This window comes from Stomoxys calcitrans, chromosome 1 (assembly GCF_963082655.1).
Source record: "Stomoxys calcitrans chromosome 1, idStoCalc2.1, whole genome shotgun sequence".
NCBI classification, from domain to species: Eukaryota; Metazoa; Arthropoda; class Insecta; order Diptera; family Muscidae; genus Stomoxys; species Stomoxys calcitrans.
This window is the reverse complement of record NC_081552.1, coordinates 75,108,190-75,129,570: the sequence shown is the minus strand read 5'-3', so window position 1 is coordinate 75,129,570 and position 21,381 is coordinate 75,108,190. Positions and strand designations below refer to the sequence as shown.

Genomic DNA, 21,381 nt, shown 5'->3' with positions numbered 1-21,381 from the left:
AGGAGACGGTGGATATCCTCTACAGCCGGAATTGGGCTCTGTACAACAAAAATTTAACGATATCCATTCCAAATGTCGGAATATAATAGAACGGACAAATGGTGTTCTAAAAGGCAGATGGAGGTGTTTATTTGGTTCTAGGGAAATGCGTTATGACCCAAAAAAGCAATTAAAATCATTAATGTGTGCGTAGTATTGCACAATATACGCATTGCATATAAGTGTGAATTCTATAATGAACTCTTTTTTGAAAATGATCAAAATGTTGTCGATCAAGAAATACCTGCATCAGATAAATACCTGGCCATTGCTCAAAAAATTCATGACAATGTCGCCAGCTCTATTGTGAAAGTTTTTTCCCTCGAAATATTTTCCCATTCCGCAAATTTGCAACCGTTAACAAATTTTCCCATGAAATGTTTTCCCTTTTTGTGATAATTCAAAGGGGAATGATAACCCATTCACATCAAACAAAAAATCCGCTTATCGTAAACTTGGGAAAATTTGTCAACGCCGATAATATGAAAAATCCGCAATTACTTTTTGGGCAACCCAATAATAGGTCCAATGGAAAATAAACACTTATACTTCAACCGGAAAGGACACTATAGCCTAAATACCACATTTTTAAGTAAGCTTTCTTTTTTCTTTTTGTGTTTATAATTAAAATAGAATTGGTGTTTAGATATGTGATAGCAGAATGAATATAACATTTGTTGATGCTACACATCCTGGAGCCTGTCATGATTCTTTTATATGGAATACGAGCGCTTACTATACTGTCATGGAGCAAAATTATATACAAAAATGATCTCAAACATGGATATAAGGTGAGTCAACATATAAAATATGCTATATAATAAGAGCTAATGCATTTGTATTATATTTTCTAGGAGACGGTGGATATCCTCTACAGCCGGAATTGGGCTCTGTACAACAAAAATTTAACGATATCCATTCCAAATGTCGGAATATAATAGAACGGACAAATGGTGTTCTAAAAGGCAGATGGAGGTGTTTATTTGGTTCTAGGGAAATGCGTTATGACCCAAAAAAGCAATTAAAATCATTAATGTGTGCGTAGTATTGCACAATATACGCATTGCATATAAGTGTGAATTCTATAATGAACTCTTTTTTGAAAATGATCAAAATGTTGTCGATCAAGAAATACCTGCATCAGATAAATACCTGGCCATTGCTCAAAAAATTCATGACAATGTCGCCAGCTCTATCGTGAAAGTTTTTTCCCTCGAAATATTTTCCCATTCCGCAAATTTGCAACCGTTAACAAATTTTCCCATGAAATGTTTTCCCTTTTTGTGATAATTCAAAGGGGAATGATAACCCATTCACATCAAACAAAAAATCCGCTTATCGTAAACTTGGGATTTCCCAAAAAATATTTAATTTTTCCCATGAATTAGTTCACGTCGTTTTTGCTGGGGAGTTGCTTTAAACATGTAAGTATTTTATTAGAACAATAATGCCTTATTTAAAATTTTTAGGAGCCGAAGTGAGAACAAAAATCAACACGAGATTTTGCTCTAAAAAATGCAAAATAACAGGACAATTGCGTGTGGCTTTGTCAATGTTTCAAAGAACGTAATGACAGAATTTTGGAATAGTCTTACAGAGGAATTGAATAGTAATGGACCTCCTGTTAAAAACGTGTCATTCCCACAACGACTGGTATTCTAAATTTACCATAGAAATCTTGCGCTGTCACTCGACTCTCTTCCTCGGTCGGAAAGGTGATCCACTTACAGCATAAAGTTCCCTCCGTTACATTTAGAACTTGTGTGAGCACTTCGCTGATCCTCTGCAAAGAATCGCAGACAGGCACATAATTTTAAAATTGTTGGAATTCCGGACGATTTTTTTGATGGCGGCAGATTTTCTTCGAGCTCCTCCAGAATATACTTAAAAGCATCTTTACTTAATCTAGTGTTGGGTGAATCTACAACAAAAATTTATTTAGAAGCAAACACAAAGCAAAACAACAATGCATCCAAGGGGTTAGATGCATCTCGCACACGTCTGCGGATGATACGATGCTGCACAGTTTCTTCCTCCTGAAGCAACAATATTGCTCCGATTCTCAACATTTTATTTTTTTAATTCAATGTCAATTTTTTTTTGTATTTTACTTTCATTAAGTGTGCACTAATAGCCTTACAAAACTTGTAACAGCTGATTAAAGAAGGGAACAAACATTTCGCGGGAGTTTAACGATTGGAAAATCCCTTTCGAGGGTAATTCAGATCTCATGGGAAGAAAAATTCCACATATTTTTCCCGATAGGGGTGAATGTAAATTTGAAATAGGTGTATTTCACAGATTTCCTTTGCAGAACTTTCAAATAGTCCTATTTTAAGAATTCATTAAGTTTTCTGAATACGGCCGATAGTGTTTGTGTACATCCACTGGAATATACTTCCACGGGCAGATTTGGTTCATTTGCAATGCCCTACGTTCTACATCAACAAGGAGCGGAACTGATAGGGTCCAATTATTCCGCTTACAATGGGGAGGCGTTTTATTCCTTTGTAGTTGGCACATACTGTCCCGTCCCCGTTCTTGTGTTCGGGACATAGTGTTCCGATGTTCAATCATCTGGTATGCGGGTATACTTTCGTGACGGGCGTGCTTTCTTCATGCATTTGGATCAATAGTGTAGAGTATTGCGTTGCCCAGTATTGTATCTGCAGCTTTTCAATGTCCAGCTTCGACTGTTAGGCCAGAAATGTGTTCCTTCTAATTCCTTCGACCGCTATGAAAATTTCCACAGACTGACGGACATGGCTAGTTATACTGGGGTCACAAATGGATACAACGCAAGTGTTACAAACGGAATGACTAGACTAGTATATTTTTTTTTTCAAAAGTTGCATAGCAAAAAAAGCCAAAATGCTTATGTATGCCATTAAGTTAAAAACTACATAAGTAAACAAAACAAAAAAAGTAGCTGACACATGACGACTTTTAGAACCGCCAAATTTTCAAAACTTAAAAAGAACCTTTCCACTTGCTGTTGTTGGGCTAATGAGCAGCCTAATGGCTAGTACTATGTTCGTTTTTCGTGATTACTTTTAGATAATAGATTTTGAAGCAAAAAATTTTGCTTATTTCATTCAGTATGACATTCCCTCATTAATTATGAAAAAATATTCATAAAAGTATTATGCTTTCATTAGTGTGTCAAAAAAGTAACCGTGAAAAATTCGTGTTTTCAACTGTGAAAAACGAATATAGTACCAGCCTTAATATTTGAACAAGTAATATAGTTACTACTACTTGTTTCTCTTCAAAACAACTTAATACACGCTCAAAAAAAAATCTGAGAATTTGAAGAAACGTAATCACCCCTATCGTAAAAGTTTTTTCCCTCGAAATATTTTCCGATTTCGCAAATTTGCAACCGTTAACAAATTTTCCCATGAAATGTTTTCCCTTTTTGTGATAATTGAAAGGGGAATGATAACCCATTCACATCAAACAAAAAATCCCCTTACCGTAAACTTGGGATTTCCCAAAAAGTATTTAATTTTTCCCATAAATTTGTTCACATCGTTTTTGCTGGGGAGTTGCTTTAAACATGTACAGCGGTCAAAAAAAGTATTCATCATTCAATGTTTTTTTCTTTAATAAGTCTACAAAAGACAATTGGAATAAAAACATATTAAACTAATGATGCAGTAGTGCTTGTGTGATATATATGTACACAATTTCATTGTTTTTAAAGAAAAAAATAGTATTTATTGGAACAAAAAGGGCCATTTTACAGCTGAACACAAAAAATTAAACAAAAAAAGTATTCATCATTGCAAAAAAACAAAAAAATAAATAACATAATTTAAAAAAATTAATACTTTGTTATTCGACCACCGCGTCTTATAACTTCTTTTAAACGGTTTGACATCGATTGGACTAATTTAGCGGTTATATTTTGGTCTATATTAGTCCATTCCTCCATTATCACCTGTTGCATTTGACTCTTGCACGAAAAATTGCGCGTTCTCAATTTGCGTTCGAGATGTTCCCAAAGATGTTCAATTGGGTTCAAGTCGGGACTTTGAGGAGGAGTTTTAATGACTTTGGGGCAGTTATACAGCATCCACATCTTGGTATTTAAAGCAGAATGTTTGGGGTCATTATCTTGATAATATTGAAAGTTATTACCAAGCCCAAGTTTTACAGCACTATCTTTTAAATTCCTCTTTAAAATGTCAATGTAATACTTATGATCCATTACTCCATTAATAATTTCAAGATTTCCCGCTCCTGAAGCCGCCATACACCCCCAAACCATTAAACCACCTCCACCATGTTTTACAGTAGCAACTGTGTTTCGTTCTTCAAGCTCTGTATTTGGTTTTCTGTACACTATGACCTTTCCATCGCACCCAAAAAGATTAAACTTGCTCTCGTCTGCAAAAATGACTGTTTTCCAAAATGATTCGGGCTGTTTTACATACATTTTTGCGAAGTTTAGCCTTTTCACTCGGTTTGTTTTATTTATAAAGGGCTTCTTAAGTGCAGTTCTTCCTTTGTAACTATGCCTTTTGAGTGTATTTCGAATTGTTTGTGTAGTAACTTCCTTCCCTAAATATTCCATAGTGTTTTTACGAAGAATGGTCGCATTTGTCTTCGGAGTTTTCTGAACTTGCCGCACTAGCCAACGCACATCTCCAACTGAAAGTGCTTTTGGTCGACCAGATCTTGGTTTATTGTCAACAGTTTTCGTTTCTGTCCACTTTCTGATGATGGATTGTATAGTAGATCGTGGTCTATTTAATATTTCACTGATAGTTTTTTGAGTTAAACCATTCCTGTGGTGTTTTATTATCAAAACTTTTACCTCATCAGAAACCTCGTTTTGCTTACGACCCATTTTGACAAAAACTATATTTTCAATGAAATTAAATATTTGCTGTCAAGGGCAAAGCCTCCTTTACTAAATAAAACAGAAAAGGGGGATTCCCAAATAATATTTGAATTTGACTTTGATGATAGCACATCAATGATGAATACTTTTTTTGTTCTGTTTTTGGTGTTATTATATAAAATTGCATTTTTTGCGCTAATTAAATTTATTTTTTGAATTTATTTTAAAACATATTACGAAAAATAAACTATTGCATAAAACTGCATTATTTGTTTACTTTAAATTTTCTTCAATTACCCAAAATAAGTGAATTTATTATCAATTTTGCTAATGATGAATACTTTTTTTGACCGCTGTAAGTATTCGTGTGGTTTTATTAAAACAATAATGCCTTATTTGAAATTTTTGGGAGCCGAAGTGTGAACAAAAATCGACACGAGATTTTGCTCAACAAAATGCAAAATAACAGAACAATTGCGTATGGCTTTGTCAATGTTTCAAAGAACGTAATGACAAAATTTTGGAATAGTCTTGCTGAGGAATTGAATAGTAATGGCACATAATTTTAAAATTGTTGGAATTCCGGACGATGTTTTTGATGGCGGCAGATTTTCCTCGAGCTCCTCCAGAATATACTTAAAAGCATCTTTACTTAATCTATAGTGCTGGGTGAATCCACAACATAACACTTTTTAATGCATTTAGGTAACTTACAATGTATGGGGTAATGCCAAGGGGTTAGATGCATCTCGCACACGTCTGCGAATGATACGATGCTTCTCAGTTTCTTCCTCCTGAAGCAACAATATTGCTCCGATTCTCAAAATTTTCTCTTTTTAATTCAATGCCAATGTTTTTTGTATTTTACTTTCATTCAGTATGCACTGATAGCCTTGTAAAAAATTTGTAACAGCTGATTAAAGAAGGGAACAAACATTTCGCGTGAGTTTAACGATTATGAAATCCCTTTCGAGGGGAATTCGGATCTCATGGGAATAAAAATTCCACATATTTTTCCCGATAGGGGTGAATATTTTAATTCAGGGGAGAGCTCAATCCAAAAATCTTGCACGGGGGCTTGTTTGCTGCTCCACCATTCCCACAAGCCGCTCGATGCTTTGAGCAAGATTATTGCCGGTAGAAACCATATCTCTGTAATATCTTGCCCTGGATGTTGAGGCTGAAGTACTTGAATGATTCTAGGGTATCTTCAAGTTAATTTCATGTTTTAGCACGAATGTTATGCATTGTACTTACATAGGAATAAGATGTATTTGGGGTCTCGATAGGTTCAATATCAACTTCGATGATATCATTACCCTCTGAGCTTTCTAAAACATCAATTGTATCCGTTCTATAAATAAAACCAAAAATTATATGTAGCTATTCGAACAATTGTGTTAAAACATTTATACTAACATTCTTTTTGTCACGGTATCCTCTAAAAATTGTATGTATATCTTCTTCAAGATCCCACGGTTCGCAGGAGCTTTCTAAAAATTCGGTCTCAAACTCCAATTCACAAGATCTACCCGATTTTGTAGATTTTTTGACTGTAGCGTTCGCTGTCCAATACGCTCTTCCATCCTTTGCGGCACAGTTTTTCTAAATTTGTTGAATGTTTAATAAACAGTAGCAATAAAAAACATGCCACTTACCACCTAGTCCTACATCATTTGTGACTAACTCCCAAGCTCGCTTGACAGCATTTCTGTTTGAATGCCCTTTTTCTGTTTTATTCCAAATAATTTAATTTTTTTCACAGCCTTACATATTTCTTGTTTTAATTTTGTCGTTAGTTTCAATTTGTTTTCCATTTTTTATATATACTATCAATTAATTTGAACAGTAATTGAAAACAACACGAATCGGTAAAAAAGATGGAGGGCGACGGCAACGTTGAGTTACAATGAGGTCCTCAGCGATCGCGTTTTTTCGTGTGTTTAAAAGCGACTGTGATTGTGCTTTCCTTGAGAGTCGCTAAATGTCAAATTTCCAATAGTTGAAAAAACAAGTTATGGTGAAATGAAAACATTTCAGCAATTTTGTTAAATTTTATATGGATTTTCACCGTGAAGAACGAACGTAGTACCACCGTTTAGGTGAAAAAAACAAGTTATTGTTAGATATCGATAATTTTGTATACCTTGAAGTACAACTCTGTAAAGTAATTTTATTTACAACCATGTAGTTTAATTTTTATAGTAGTAGTCCAGCAGTTCAAGTTGAGAGTTAACATAAAAGAGTCGAAGCACAACAACGAAGTGAATTACATCACCTTTTATTTTATTCCTTATTATATTTAATAAACACTTTGAATTTAAACGCCCTGAGACTTTCGTTCTGGCAGGAGTAAAACGAGTGTTTCTAAAATTATGACAAAACGAACACAAGTCGGCAAATTTTTTCGTTTTTTTTTTAATATGAAGTTTCAACGCGAAAACCGAATATAATATCGGCCTTAAAAGAAAAAGTCATATATTATGGCTAGTACTATGTTCGTTTTTCACCGCAGAAACCCCTTTTTTCCACAATTACTTTTTTGAAACATTACGAAAATAACAAAGATAAAATAAAAATTTTACCATAAGTGTTGAGGGTATGTCCTACTGAATGAAATTAGCAAGTTTTTTTTGCTTTTTTTTTATCGCGAAAAGCGAATATGGTACCAGCCTTTATGTGTAAGGATTTATTGACGTTTTTCAAGAAAAATTTTATGATTTTTTCTCAATTTTGACGATTTTTCAATAAAAAGACGTGGCAGCACTACATCAAGATGTCATTTCAAAAATGACATTGTTTTTAACACAACCAAAGAAACTTGCGCTCGTGTATACGTGTGCAGGTACATGAGAGAAAGAGAAATGATATCTTGATGACGAGATCGCGAATTGCACCATATGATTTGTGGTTGCTGTACAAATGTGACAACCGTATTCAAAAATTTGTGCAAATTTGCAAAAACTGTTACTGAAATTCGTTCGTGTACTTTGTTTGCCGGCAGAAGAGAGCGAGAGAGCGCTTGAGAGCGAGCACAATTTTGAGAGTTTGGTAATTGAGAGCTAGCAAATTTATACTGGAAGTTTCTTTCCAGCAAAATTTGAAATATCGAACAGCTGTAAGGCTGTTCTTACTTTCCCGCAAATTTTTACTGGGAAAGTAAGCGGACAGCTACCTAGAGTCGCTAGTTCGATCCCAATCACACGGATAGCTGGTAACAGCCGGCCAGGTTTGACGGTATTAAGAAGTTAGATTTTTGTTTGCATTATCCTTGTTGTCATCTTCTTTCTCGCATATTCTCAGCTCATGTGCGCACACGTATACACACAAGCACACAAATTTCATTGTGTGTTGGCAAAACATCTTTGATGGCAAGATGGCGGATTGCGCCATATGATTTGTGGTTGTTGTACAAATGAGACCACCTTAAATTTTTTCGCAATGGTTCGATCCCTAGTTCAAGCACAAGTAGTAATCAACTTTAAGTATGTGTGTACAATAAAGCATAAGGTGTGTACGGCCCATACCATATTTGCTTCAACTTTGACAAGTCGATTTATCGATTAGTCGACTTTTATAGCTCTTACATTCACACACGTTGGAAATGTTTGTTAGGGGTTTACGGGGGAATGGGTTGCACAAGTGACAGAGTGAGAGCGAGTCTCAGTCCAGGATTGCCAGTATTTTTTATTTTTCCGTCCCTTATCCCCAAATTTCGAACCCTCTGTCCCCGAAAATCCCCGATTTCAAGTGAATATCCCCAAAACAAATTTTGAAAGGCTTTTTATAAAAAAAGTAGACAAAAATGTTTTTTACTGATGGCCAAGCCGCCGTATAATTATACAATTTTTGAAGTTGTAGAAACTGGACAGCGATATAGGGTCTGCTTTTTTTTAGCATTATACATTCAATGCAAGTCAGGTGTACCGGAAAGATAACCATTACCAAGATTGGATTGGATTGATTTATCCTATCCAAATATTTATGAAAAATTACTATAATAAACAGTAAAGGTGAAAACGAAATTTTTAACAGAAAATTTCTCCCCAAAAAATTCCCAATTCTTTTTCCGAATCCCCAAGTCAAAAACTTAGTTCCCATTTTCGAAAATAAATCCCCAATATGGGGAGAAATCCCCAATACTGACAACACTGTCTCAGTCAGTCAATACACAAAAGCGATTTTTTTCTCAAAAACATAACAGCTGATGGACATTACATCCGCATTCAACTTTCGGAAAATTAAGTTTTAAGGCAAGTTTTTGGTATATATCCACCGCCATAGTGCAGTTTACTTACAAAAGACTGATCAAAACGTAAGGCTAACAATTAGAGAGATTGTTTACAATTTATTTTGGATGGTGTGTTAAGAATTTCGTTCATAACCCTCCGGTGATTTCAGTCGTTTTCTTGTACAGGAAGTGTGATTTTTTTGGGGTTGGGTAAGCGGGCTTGATAAATGGATTCTGCATACGGAACTTTTACCACCGAGCTATATGTAAATAATAATAAATATTTATTTTATTGCAGTTCTCATACTCGGGTTGTGGTTTTCTAATTTGCCACGACGCCACTACCTTTTAATCGCGCGTATTTGGTTGATTTGACACATTACTATATAAGCGACGTTCATACCCGTTCCCCTTATCAGTCTTTCGGTCAGTTGTGAGGAAACACCAATTATAGAGTACCTGGAATCAATCTATAGTTTCATACTATCCATTTAAACAGCGCAAACACAAGCAATACTAATACCCAGCAACTTAAAAATTTAGAAGCCTTTACAATTTAAGCGTCACCAACAAAAAATATGTCCATTGCACCTGTTATAGTAGAGGCTACGGCCAAGCATACTGCAACGGTAAGTTATTGAATTTTTTCAAAATTTAGTTCACCTTCACACCCTGTCTAAGTACGTACTCGTTCTCATTGTCTTCGTATTTCTTTTTGTTGTTTAATTCCAGTTGATATTTATGCATGGTCTAGGCGACACCGGGTATGTTGACAATAATTTCTTTAAACACAATGTACATTTTGTGCTTTACACCTCTATCTACGTACGTAATTCAAACAAACCAAAAACATATGAACAACTTTGTTTTAATGGTCTCAATTTTTTCCATTTATTAATAGTTAAATTTTCCATTGTTCGGTGTTGGTTCATTTAGTTTTATTGAGAATTGTTTTTTATAGGAAAGATTGTGAATTTTGCTAGGGTCCAGATGGACCCGGCACTAAAGCCGAAACAAGTTTAGACATTGTTTTCAAATAATTGATATCTTTAAATAGCTCGAGCAACAACTTATTTTTAGATACTTAACTTCAAGGTTACCCACAACATTTTGCAAACTAATAAAATGTAGACTTTTATTTATATCAAATAAAGGGTGATTTTTTAAGAGCTATAAGAAACACATACAATTCAGAAAAATTCATTAAATTTTTATTTGAATCGATAGTACGGTCCATATAATTTAATGTTTGAAGATTATTTCATGCAAATGTTGACCGTGACTGCGCCTCAAATGATCATCCATTCGCTTAGTCCAATTTTGGCATACTCTTTCCAACATTTCGGCCGGTATCTCATGAATAAACGTTTCAATGTTGTCTTCCAAAGCGTCAGCTGAAGCGGGCTTGTCTGTATAGAAATAGCCCCACAAAAAATAGTCTAAAGGCGTTAAATTGCACGATCTAGACGGCCAAATGACCGGTCCCGAACGTAAAATAATACGTTCGCCGAACTCACCTCTCAATAAGTCCCTTGTAACGCGTGCTGTGCGACATGTGGCACCGTCTTGTTGAAATCACATGTAATGCAAGTCAAGCTCTTGCATTTTTGGCAAAAAAAGTTGAATATCACGATAGCGCATACCATTCACAGTTACGTAACGATTCGTATCATCTTTCAATAAGTACAGTCCAATGATGCCACCAGCCAATGTTAAGTAACAGAGGCCCAATTGCTGCGAACGGCTACGAATCATTAATTGATGGTCATCATTAACTCTGGCCGATGTAGCTGTGATATTTTCTTCAGTTCGCACTCCACGTAAGCGTGTTGGTGGTTATATGTCCTACAATGTAAATTTGGTGCCAAATTTAGTCACAATAGCCCGAATAGCCGCTTCAGTGGGTCGGTTAAACTGACCATAAAATGGAAGAAACGTGCATTATTATCAAAATGCGGAGCACGAATTTTGATAATAAAATTCAATATTTAGCAAGCGTTGTTGTGGCGATTCATGGCTAAGTTATAGACCAAACTGAAGATGTTTAACAGTGAAAGAAAACACGAAACGTGCGTGAGCTGTTTAAACCAGTGTTGCCAAAAAGATAATAGCTAAAAAAAATACCCTTTATATTTTAATAGACCAAGCTGATGCCTAAATTAGCTTGTTTGCCTATCGATCCAAGCAAAACTATTCAATTACTTTTGCTTCATTGTTTTTTTTATGACATTCAAAATAAACATTTAGTTATGCTGACCTGGGTTCAAAACACCCCATTAGTTGTTGTTATTGTAGTGTGTTGTACACTGACCGGTACGTACAACCGGCTGCCAAGGGATTGACACCATTAGTTGCGTATTCATTAATTATATAATAATTTAATTATAAAACTACAAGCATGCCATTACATTTTTATTGCAAAAAGCAGCAAGTTAAATATTAAAAAAAAATTGACAATTAGTTTCTTGGTTTATTATAGTTTTAAAAACTTTATTTCGCATTTTATTAATCGGTGTTTTCCTAGGTCAAGGTTATACAAGGTTTGCCTTTTATATTTCGGGATTGGACAACCCTTGTATTGCAATCTGCCAACTGACAGCTCTATCGTAAAGCTTGACATTTTTGAGGTTATACGTACTCAGAACGTTTTAATATACGAGTGGTATTTGTGTTGTTTACAGTAACTTAAAAGATTCATCTCGCCCAAAAATGGAATTAAATTGTGAACGCTTTTGTGCGATTATTTTTTACAACATTCGACGTGGATTAATTCAACATCAGTGCATCGATGAACTTAATTTAATTTTTGGCGATGAAGCTCCATCAAGGACCAGTATTTATAGATTGTATGGTGAATTCAACCGAGGTCGTAGTTCACTCCAAGACGAATTTCGGGAGAGTCGTCCAAAATCAGTTGTTGTTCCAATTACCATTGATGCTGTGCGCCAACTGATATTGCAAGATTGTCATGTGACCTATCGGGAGATTGACACAATCTTAGGCATTACTGGGACCAACATACCTTCAATATTACATGAACTTTTGACCGTAAAAAAATTTGTTCGCGTTGGATCTCACACAATGGCTCCAGTCGATTGGTCGAAAAAAATGCTCCAAAAATACGAAACAACTGCATTTTTGAGCACTCAAAACATCGATTTGATGAGTCATCAGCCTTATAGTCCTGACTTGGCACCAAATGACTTCTTTTTATTCCCGTACTTAAAAAATAAAATGAGAAATAAACGTTTTTCGACACCTGAAAAAGCGGTTGATGCGTTCAGAATGCATGTTTTAGAGATACGTCAATCAGAGTGTTCAAACGCATGCAAAAGTGTATAGATGATAATTGGGAGTAGTTTGAAAAACAATAGAGCGATTTTCGATGATTAATATTTGTTTTTGTGTTCTGTAATCCCGAAATATAATGAGCAACCATCGTATAGACAATTTTTTTCATTTCGCATTAATAAGGCATGTGTGATTTAGAAAACAATTTTATAGAAAATAAATAACAAACTGCACTTAGTTTGTTTACAATTTTTCTACGTGAAGTCAGTTGATGCCCTCTAAAAGCCATCCTAAATATCGCCTAATAGGTTCAGAAATAGCTAGAGCCCATATATAAAACGATGTTCGGTTTGAATTTTGAGCCTTAATTTTCAGCTAATGTTATATATGTTTATTAAACTAATACCCTCTTACATACATACCGAATCAAATTATGATAAGGCTTCCAGGGGATCATGAAGTCAAATCGTCAACCGATGGGATGTACAGGCCAGGATCGACTTAGAATGTCAAGACGGCCAAGAACTTTATGGGTCGCAGATCAATATTTCAAATTATTACAAACGGAATGACGAAATTCATACTTCTTTTAATTAACACCAATGCTTTTTCGTCGATATAATACATCGTTTTGTTGTTGTTGTAGCTATATGTTGTTTTCTATTTTTCGTCTGCTTGGTTCTGTTGAATATCCAGATACAGAAATGTCTAAGTAGGGGTGTGTCCAAAGGGATCTTGGTCTGAGTCGAGTGGGTCTGGCTGGACAGTTAAACGTGTGTCGTGTGGTCCCAGGTCGCAATCGGGGCACACATCCTGCACGTTGGATCCGCCGGATCGTAATTAAGTCAGTTCTAATCTGGTTTGCTGGGAGAGGTCAATTTCTTCAGTTGCGAAGGGTGGCGGTGGGCCAGGGACAACATTCACCCGGTAGTTATTCAATGTGCTGCTATTGAGTCTGCGTGAATGTTGTCCAAATCCGCCTTACATATCCCTTGATCTAGAGGTTCTTTCTTGCAGCGCTGAAACTCGCGCTCTAGATCATGAAGATCCCACCTTGAGCCTTCAGGCGGTGGTTACCTATACACAAAATGGTGATTTGGATGGTCCCTGCCATAACAGCCCAGAAGGTATTGCTTAGATAGCATATAATTATGTCTTCGCTCGGATGGGATCTTTGTCTCCTGTTGAAGGTTGTCAACGTGAGAACTGAGGAGACAGTTCCTCGCAGTTCGAAAAGCGGCATTCGGACTGATTTGAATATTATTCCACTGCGTGTTACATAGCTGACGATACCGTACTGGTGCTGCATAACTTACCACAGACCGGCCAATTGCTTTGTACATGGTCAACAAGGTTTCTTTGTCTGCACCCCAAGTGCTGCCGACAAGTGACTTGACCTTGTTTCTACTTTTGACCTTATCGCAAATTGCTGTGGCATGTGGGAAGAATGCGTAAGAGTTGTCAAATGTGCCACCAAGTATATTCTAACACTTGATGGTCGGAATAATTTCTCCATCGATCATCACAGTCAGCTCAGTATTCACCTCACGCGTATTTGTAGTGAACAATGTGGCTGAAGATTTGGGGACAGATATCTTCAGATTTCCCACAGCGAAATGTAAGACAAGTTCGTTGAGGTAGACGTTCAACCTATCGCAGATGTCAACAATGGGTGGGGGCCTGATGCCACGATCGTACAATCGTCCGCATATGATACGATCTCTATGCCGCTTGGAGGAGGTGGAATGGAGAATAGGTATAGGTTAAACAGTGCCGTAGATATCACCCCACCTAGGGCAACTCCCTGTTTCACTACGGTGTTTCGACTTCTTATCCCTAAATTTGCGACCCAGCGTTTCAGGCCTGGCTGGAGGGACGTTGGCGATGTCCTCAAATAATTCGGCATGGCTGACCGTGTCGAATGCCTTCGATAGGTCCAGTGCCATGAGGACCGTCCGACCACAAGGCCTGGGCTGATTGAAGCCACGGCAAATGTGTGCGGTGATGGCATGCAAAGCTGTTGTTGTCGTTGTAGCAGTGTGTTGTACATCGAGGCGGCAGCCCTTGCCGATGAAAGGTTCCATCGGATCAATCCGATGCCATGATATTGCTGTTGTTGTGCTATGCAGTCTTCAAAATCCATGTTGATGCTCAGCGAATGGAAATTCTCCTAAGAGGCTCGGGAGGATTGTTCAAAGACAGGTTGAGGACAGTAATAAGGTACTCAACTCCAAGTGAATCCAGATTCTTGAACATCAACGTAGAGATCCCGTCGAGGCCCAACGCCTTAGATGATTTGGCGCCACGGATGACATTCGTAACTTCGACCACTGTAAATTGTGATGGCTGTTCATTGGCTCGGAGACCACGAATACGGCGTATGGCTCTCCTCCTTGCCCTGTCACTCTCGGGATGGACAATAAATTGACAGTTGAACAACCCGGCGCATCTCTTCGGATCAGTCAAGGTAATTTCGCCAAAAGTGACTGAGGTGCTGTCATCCCGTCTACCGGGGTTCGAGTGTGACTTAACAGTAGACCACAGCTTGCCTACACCGGTGCCTAAGTTATATTGCTCCAAGTGTTTCAGCCACAAATTCCGCTTATGTTCGTTGACCACCCTGTTTATTTCCAGATTCAGCTCGCTGATTCTGGGGTTAGTGGGGTCCATACCACGAATCCCATCACGCTCGTCTGCGAGTACCACTGCCTGCGCCGGGAAATTGGGCCGCACTTGGGGTATTCGACCGGCTGCTATAAAGCGAGCGGCTGCTTCGTTAATGATGTCTCGGAATTTCCTCTCGGCCACTAGCACATCCGATGGGGGTGGCAGTTCACTGAAGCGGCGATTGATATACTCTCTGAAGCCAGCTCAATCGGCCTTCTTCTGTTTGATAAACGTCCGGCGCTCAGAGGTTATAAAGTCGGATGGTCGGTCGATGGTGAGAATTATGGGAAGGTGGTCTGACTCCAAAGGGATGACGGCTTGACAGGATACGTCACTCAGGAGATCAGGGGATGCAATGGAGATATCTGGCGAGCTGCTGCACCTCCTCGTAATCCTAATGGGGGCATCCTCATTCACCGTGCAAAACGTTGAGCTTTCAATCTGCTCAGCCAAAGCTATGCCACGCTGGTCGTTATCGAGGGGAGAATGCCATGAAGTGTGATGCGCATTAAAGTCCCCTAGAACCAGACGATTATGGGCAGATAATAAACTTATTTATGTCGGGGTTTTAAGCTTGGCCATTAATCGGGAACCAGCTACCAACCGTCGGTATGTACACGTTGTAAAGATCTATCTCGTCAGTATCGGACCTGACTGCTAATCCCATGCTCTCCATGTAGGGGTCACTAACGCCAGGCGCAAGCGGATAGGTCTATATTGCACGGAATAGTGTATCACGAAGGCCAATCCCCCACCCCCATTCCTTGAGTGATCCTTAGGTAGCACATTGTGTCCGTGACAACTGTGCAAGCTGCATGTTTTTGCCAGCTTTGTCTCCTGGATCGCTGCGGCCAATATATCTCTCCGACTTATGAAATCCACAATCTCATCGATCTTGTCACGGAGTCCGTTGCAGTTTAGCTGCAAAAACGATACATTTCCCGGCACTTGCCTGGCAATATTTGGGCTGGGATGTTGCCGTTGCGTAAATTTAAGGCGTATTTATTCGCCGATTTCGCTAAAATTTGGAATAGCGGGTTGGGTTAGGCTCCTCGACATATATATTTATATATATATATATATATATATATATATATATATATATATATATATATATATATATATATATATATATATATATATATATATATATATATATATATATATATATATATATATATATATATACCGATCTCCCGAATTAAGTTCTTGGGACAATAAAAGCACGTTTATTACTCTATTTCGCTGAAATTTGACACATTGGGCTGTGTTAAGCTCCTCGACATTCGTGTTCTATGTGGTTCAGATCAGTCTATATTTGGATATAGCTGTCATATACATATACCAATCTCCCTATTTAAGTTCCTAGGCCCATAAAAGGTTCATTTTTCAATCGACGAATGTGGTACAATCAGTTGAGTTAGACCCTTACATAGCCTTCTTGAATATAGTGGAAATCGGACTATATTTAGATATAGCTGCTATGGGTTCCTAAATTATGTATTTTTTGACTTATTTTGACGAAAGGCTTTTAATATACACAGTTGTGTTAGAAAAATAGGAGTGCGCCCAACTAAAAAACTAATATTTATTTTACTATGAAAATGTTTTGTTTTATTTAGATGTTTTCACGTAAGATAAAATATTAATGAATTTCCTAAATTGTATAAAAATAAATTATGTAATTAAAGCTACAGTGACCTAAAATATTTCAATCAATAAATATTTTCCCAACAATTTGCTGTTCAAAATAATAGGAGTATTAATATATAAATCAAAAATTTTGAAGAAAATAGCACATAAATTGAAAATTAATTAATAACAACTTTAATTATTTCTATTTCTAGAGTAATTACCAATTTTTTATGACTTCTGCACATTAAAGACGCATGGAGTTACAAATATGTCCTGGCATTTCTTCACAGGGGGTTTTTGGTATCTCTTTAAACAGATTTTGTTTCAGGCATTAAGTTTCGTTCCATAGCTCTTCCGCATTCGGCATTCGTGTTGGTATAACATAATGTTTAATGTCGAACCATATATATTCTGTGGGATTGAGCTCAGGAGACTGAGCATGTTCGGACTTAGCCTTTACCCCATCGACCTTTAACTACTTCTTTTCCTATTTTCTAGTATGTATCCGGTGTTGGCATATTAATTTCAGAAGGATATCCCATTCTGCATAGGGTAACATTATATGTTCCAAAATTCCAACATAGACGTGCATATTCTTGACCCACATTATTTTACAAAAGGCTCCAAGGTGTCAATACATTTTTCCCCACCATGTTTAACAATCTTTTTCGTATAATATGCTTCATATTATGTGTTGGGAAGTCATCCGACATACCATCTAGACCCAGTTCCAGTAAATGTTAGAATTTTACATTCGTCGGTCAACAATATGTTCCTCCATATTTCCATTAGCCAATCGATATGTCCTTTAGCAAAATAAACTGAATGTTGCTTGGTCAGCATTGGTACCATTCTTGAACGATTTGGTAATAAGTTAGTTTCCAGCAATGGTTTGCGAATATTGGGACCTACTACAATTAAATTTAGCTCTTTTTGAATATTTTTTGAAGACGCAGTTGGGTTTGCTTTGCTATATTACACAAACCATGGTCCCGACACGAAATAGCTGTGAGCACCACACAGGTTGGAACATTGAGGTCCGATCTATGTGGTATTCGTTGCTGTCACGAGAAGCTTAGCTGCAATCTACCGGGGGCGTCCACAGGTTGCGGAAAGTGAAATTCTCCATACGGATTAGCTGCAACGGCAGTCGCAGACAATCAGCGGTATCGAACAGAGTCCCAGTAAGAAGGCAGGCGGACCCGCTCTTGCATAAATACTGAGTGCTTATGATGCTCGATATGACAAGGCGAGTTACTGGCGCCTTTAAATAACCAATGGCCACCTTGTTCCCGCGGCGATCGGTCCATTGGGCGGCAACGATCTTGCTCACCTGCAGGAGCTTGGCGAGGATCGCCACCTCCACATGAAAATGTGGCTACAACCGTGAGTAGTTAATGTTTTACGTTTGAGCCCGAGTGTTTCCGACTTTTTTTATGTGATGAGGCATTTGCATTGATTAGTTCAAAGCATCCTACTAAATCTCTAAATATTTTTCGTAGTTTTTGGGTTAGTTGTAGTTTTGGGGTTATTCTCGCCTTTCCTTGGAACAATGCATTCTGCGTCCTACTACTGCAGACATTAAGTAAAAAATTAATCATCGCAACTAAAAAACCGCATTAATGCAAATTTTTATACCCACCACCGAAGAATGGGGGTATATATTTATTTTGTCATTCCGTTTGCAACACATTGAAATATCCATTTCCGACCCTATAAAGTATATATATTCTTGATCAGCATAAAAATCTAAGACGATATAGACATCCGTCCATCTGTCCGTCTGTCTGTTGAAATCACGCTACAGTCTTTAAAAATAGAGATATTGTGCTTGGCCCAGATCGGTCCAGACTTGGATATAGCCGCCCTATAGACCGATCCTCCGATTTAGGGTCTTAGGCCCATAAAAGCCACATTTATTATCCAATTTTGCTGAAATTTGGGACAATGAGTTGTGTTAGGCCCTTCGACATCTTGCAATAATTTGGTCCAGATCGGTCCAGATATGGTTATAGCAGCCATATAGACTGATCCTCCGATTTAGGGTCTTAGGCCCATAAAAGCCACATTTATTATCCGATTTTGCTGAAATTTGGGACTGATCGGATCAGATTTGGATATAGCTGCCATATAGACCGATCCCTCGATTTAAAGTTTTGGGCCCATAAAATGCGCATTTATTGTCCGATGTCGCCGAAATTTGGGACAGTGAGTTAAATTAAGCCTCTTGAGGTACTTCTGCAATATTGCACAGATCGGTCCAGATTTGGATGTAGCTGCCATATAGACCGATCTCTCGGTTTTAGGTTTTGGGGCCATAAAAAGGGTATTTAGTGTCCGATGTCGCCGAAATTTGAGACAGTGAGTTGTGTTAGGCCCTTCGACATCCTTCTTCAATTTTACTCAGATCGGTTCAGATTTGGATAAGGCTGCCATATAGACCGATCTCTCAATTTAATGTTTTGGGCCCATAAAAGGCACATTTATTGTCCGATGTTGCCGAAATGTGGTCTAGATCGATCAAGATTTGCATATAGCTGCCATATAGACCGATATCTCGATTTAAAGTCTTGGCCCCAAAAAAGGCGCATTTATAATCCGATTTAACTGAAATTTTACACTGACTTATGTTAGACTTTTCGACAATCATGTCATATATATTTTGTTATACACAATTAAACAATGACTTGTACTTGCTAGTATTTCGTCCAAATCGGAACATATTTCGATATAACTGCTATGGGACATAAGGTATGCAATTTTCACCGGATTTTGATGAAAGGTGGTTTACATATATGGCTGAACTTAACACCTTTTTACTTGTTTATACATAATTTTTACTTTTAAATTTAAGGCTGTTTAATTTATTTATTACAAATCATTCATACTCCTATCTTTTTTGAACAAGTTCTTGGAGTGAATCAAAGGAGAAAACAATCAATGATCAAAAATATAATATTTATAATGAACTCATATTTACATATCCTTCCAATTCGCCTTAGAATATCACTTAATTTGGATAAAGATAAGCCAACAAATTTGACTTTTCAAAATATGAAGAGGTAGCACTCCTATTATTTTGAACACAGATATATATCCGAGGTGATGGGTATCCAAAGTTCGGACCGGCCGAACCTAATGCCTTTTTTACTTGTTGAAATTGTTTTGTTGCAAACATATTTTTATTAAAAACCTTTTAAATTTTATTTCTCTTTGAAATATATAATTTTAAGACCGTTTTGTATACATGTTTTTACCCACCACTGAGGGACGGAGGCATATTCTATTATATATATTCCATTCCGTTTGCAGCACATCGAAATATCCATTTTCGACCCTATAAAGTATATATATTCTTGATCTTCGTAAAAATCTAAGCCGATATAGCCATGTCCGTCCGTCACTCTGTTGAAGTCACGCTACAAAATAGAAATATTGAGCTAAAACTTTGCACAGATTCTTTTTTGTCCATAGGCGGGTTAAGTTCGAAAATGGGCTATATCGGACTAGAGCTCTATCGGACAGATTTGCGTATAGCTGCCATATAGACCGATTTCTCGATTTAGGGTCTTGGGTCCATAAAAGTCGCATTAACGGTCCGATTTCACTGGAATTTGAGACAGTTATGCTAGGCCCCTCAACATCCATGTTTAATTTGGCCCAGATCGGTCCAGATTTGGATATAACTGCCATATAGACCGATCTCTCGATTTAATGTCGTGTACCCGCAATAGGACCTTTATTGTCCGATTTCGCTGTAACTTTGTATAGCGAAATATGAATATGGTGGGATCAGACTATATTCGGATGTAGCTGCTACTATGGGTTCATAAATGATGCATATTTTACCGAATTATGACGAAAGTTGGTTAATATATCGTCCCCTAACTGCCAAAAAAAATGTATGTGTCAAATTCAAAACTTTACAGGCGAAGTTTTTTATTTAATAACTTAACTTAGATTGAAATATGATTTTTATGTATGTATTGGGTTGCCCAAAAAGTAATTTCGGATTTTTTAAAAGAAAGTAAATGCATTTTTAATAAAACTTAGAATGAACTTTAATCAAATATACTTTTATTACACTTTTTTTCTAAAGCAAGCTAAAAGTAACAGCTGATAACTGACAGAACAAAGAATGCAATTACAGAGTCACAAGCTGTGAAAAAATTTGTCAACGCCGACTATATGAAAAATTCCCAATTACTTTTTGGGCAACCCAATATAACTTCATTGGCTGATGCATTTAGTGGTAAAAAAATGTAATGTATTTAAATAAAAATAACGGTAATTTAGAGGTAAGTGCAATTAATATAATTGTTTGAAAGTAAGCTAAAAGTCCGATTTGAATGCAATTTGGAAAAAAGAGTCGTATTATGCGCTTACACATTTGTGCCAAATTTCATTCATATCCGACCATATTTGTAAATGACTGCCACAGAGACTGATCTCCCAATTAAGAATTTGAAGCTCCTAAAAATCGCATTTTTTATCCGATTCCTCTGAATTTTGGAACAATGTGTATAAAGAAATGTATGAAGCCTCGTGACATCCGGACCGAATATGGTCCAGATCAGACTATATTTGGATAAAGCTGCCATATAGACCGATCTTCCAAATATAGTCTTTGGTCCATAATGGGCGCATTTGTTATCCAGTTTCGCTGAAA

General features: G+C 37.1%; 1 protein-coding gene and 1 long non-coding RNA gene across 7 annotated transcripts in view; one reads left to right on the top strand and one right to left on the bottom strand.

The window, feature by feature from the left end:
* The window catches only part of LOC106094201 (acyl-protein thioesterase 1), a 60,060-nt gene that overhangs the window by 6,836 nt on the left and 31,843 nt on the right, over nucleotides 1-21,381 (top strand). For 2 of the 6 annotated variants that reach the window (XM_013261402.2, XM_059361522.1), the window contains exons 1-3: nucleotides 9,210-9,329; nucleotides 9,418-9,748; nucleotides 9,852-9,883. In XM_013261402.2, coding sequence (XP_013116856.2) covers nucleotides 9,698-9,748; nucleotides 9,852-9,883 — 83 coding nt within the window. In that variant the 5' untranslated portion in view covers nucleotides 9,210-9,329; nucleotides 9,418-9,697. The other 4 variants (XM_059361518.1, XM_013261403.2, XM_059361514.1 and 1 more) reach the window with 3 other exon arrangements.
* On the bottom strand, nucleotides 5,261-6,955 carry LOC106094203 (uncharacterized). The gene is made up of 4 exons (XR_001222509.2): nucleotides 6,547-6,955; nucleotides 6,308-6,493; nucleotides 6,146-6,242; nucleotides 5,261-6,087 (listed from the first exon to the last, which is right to left on the bottom strand). It is a non-coding gene; the product is annotated as an uncharacterized LOC106094203 (long non-coding RNA).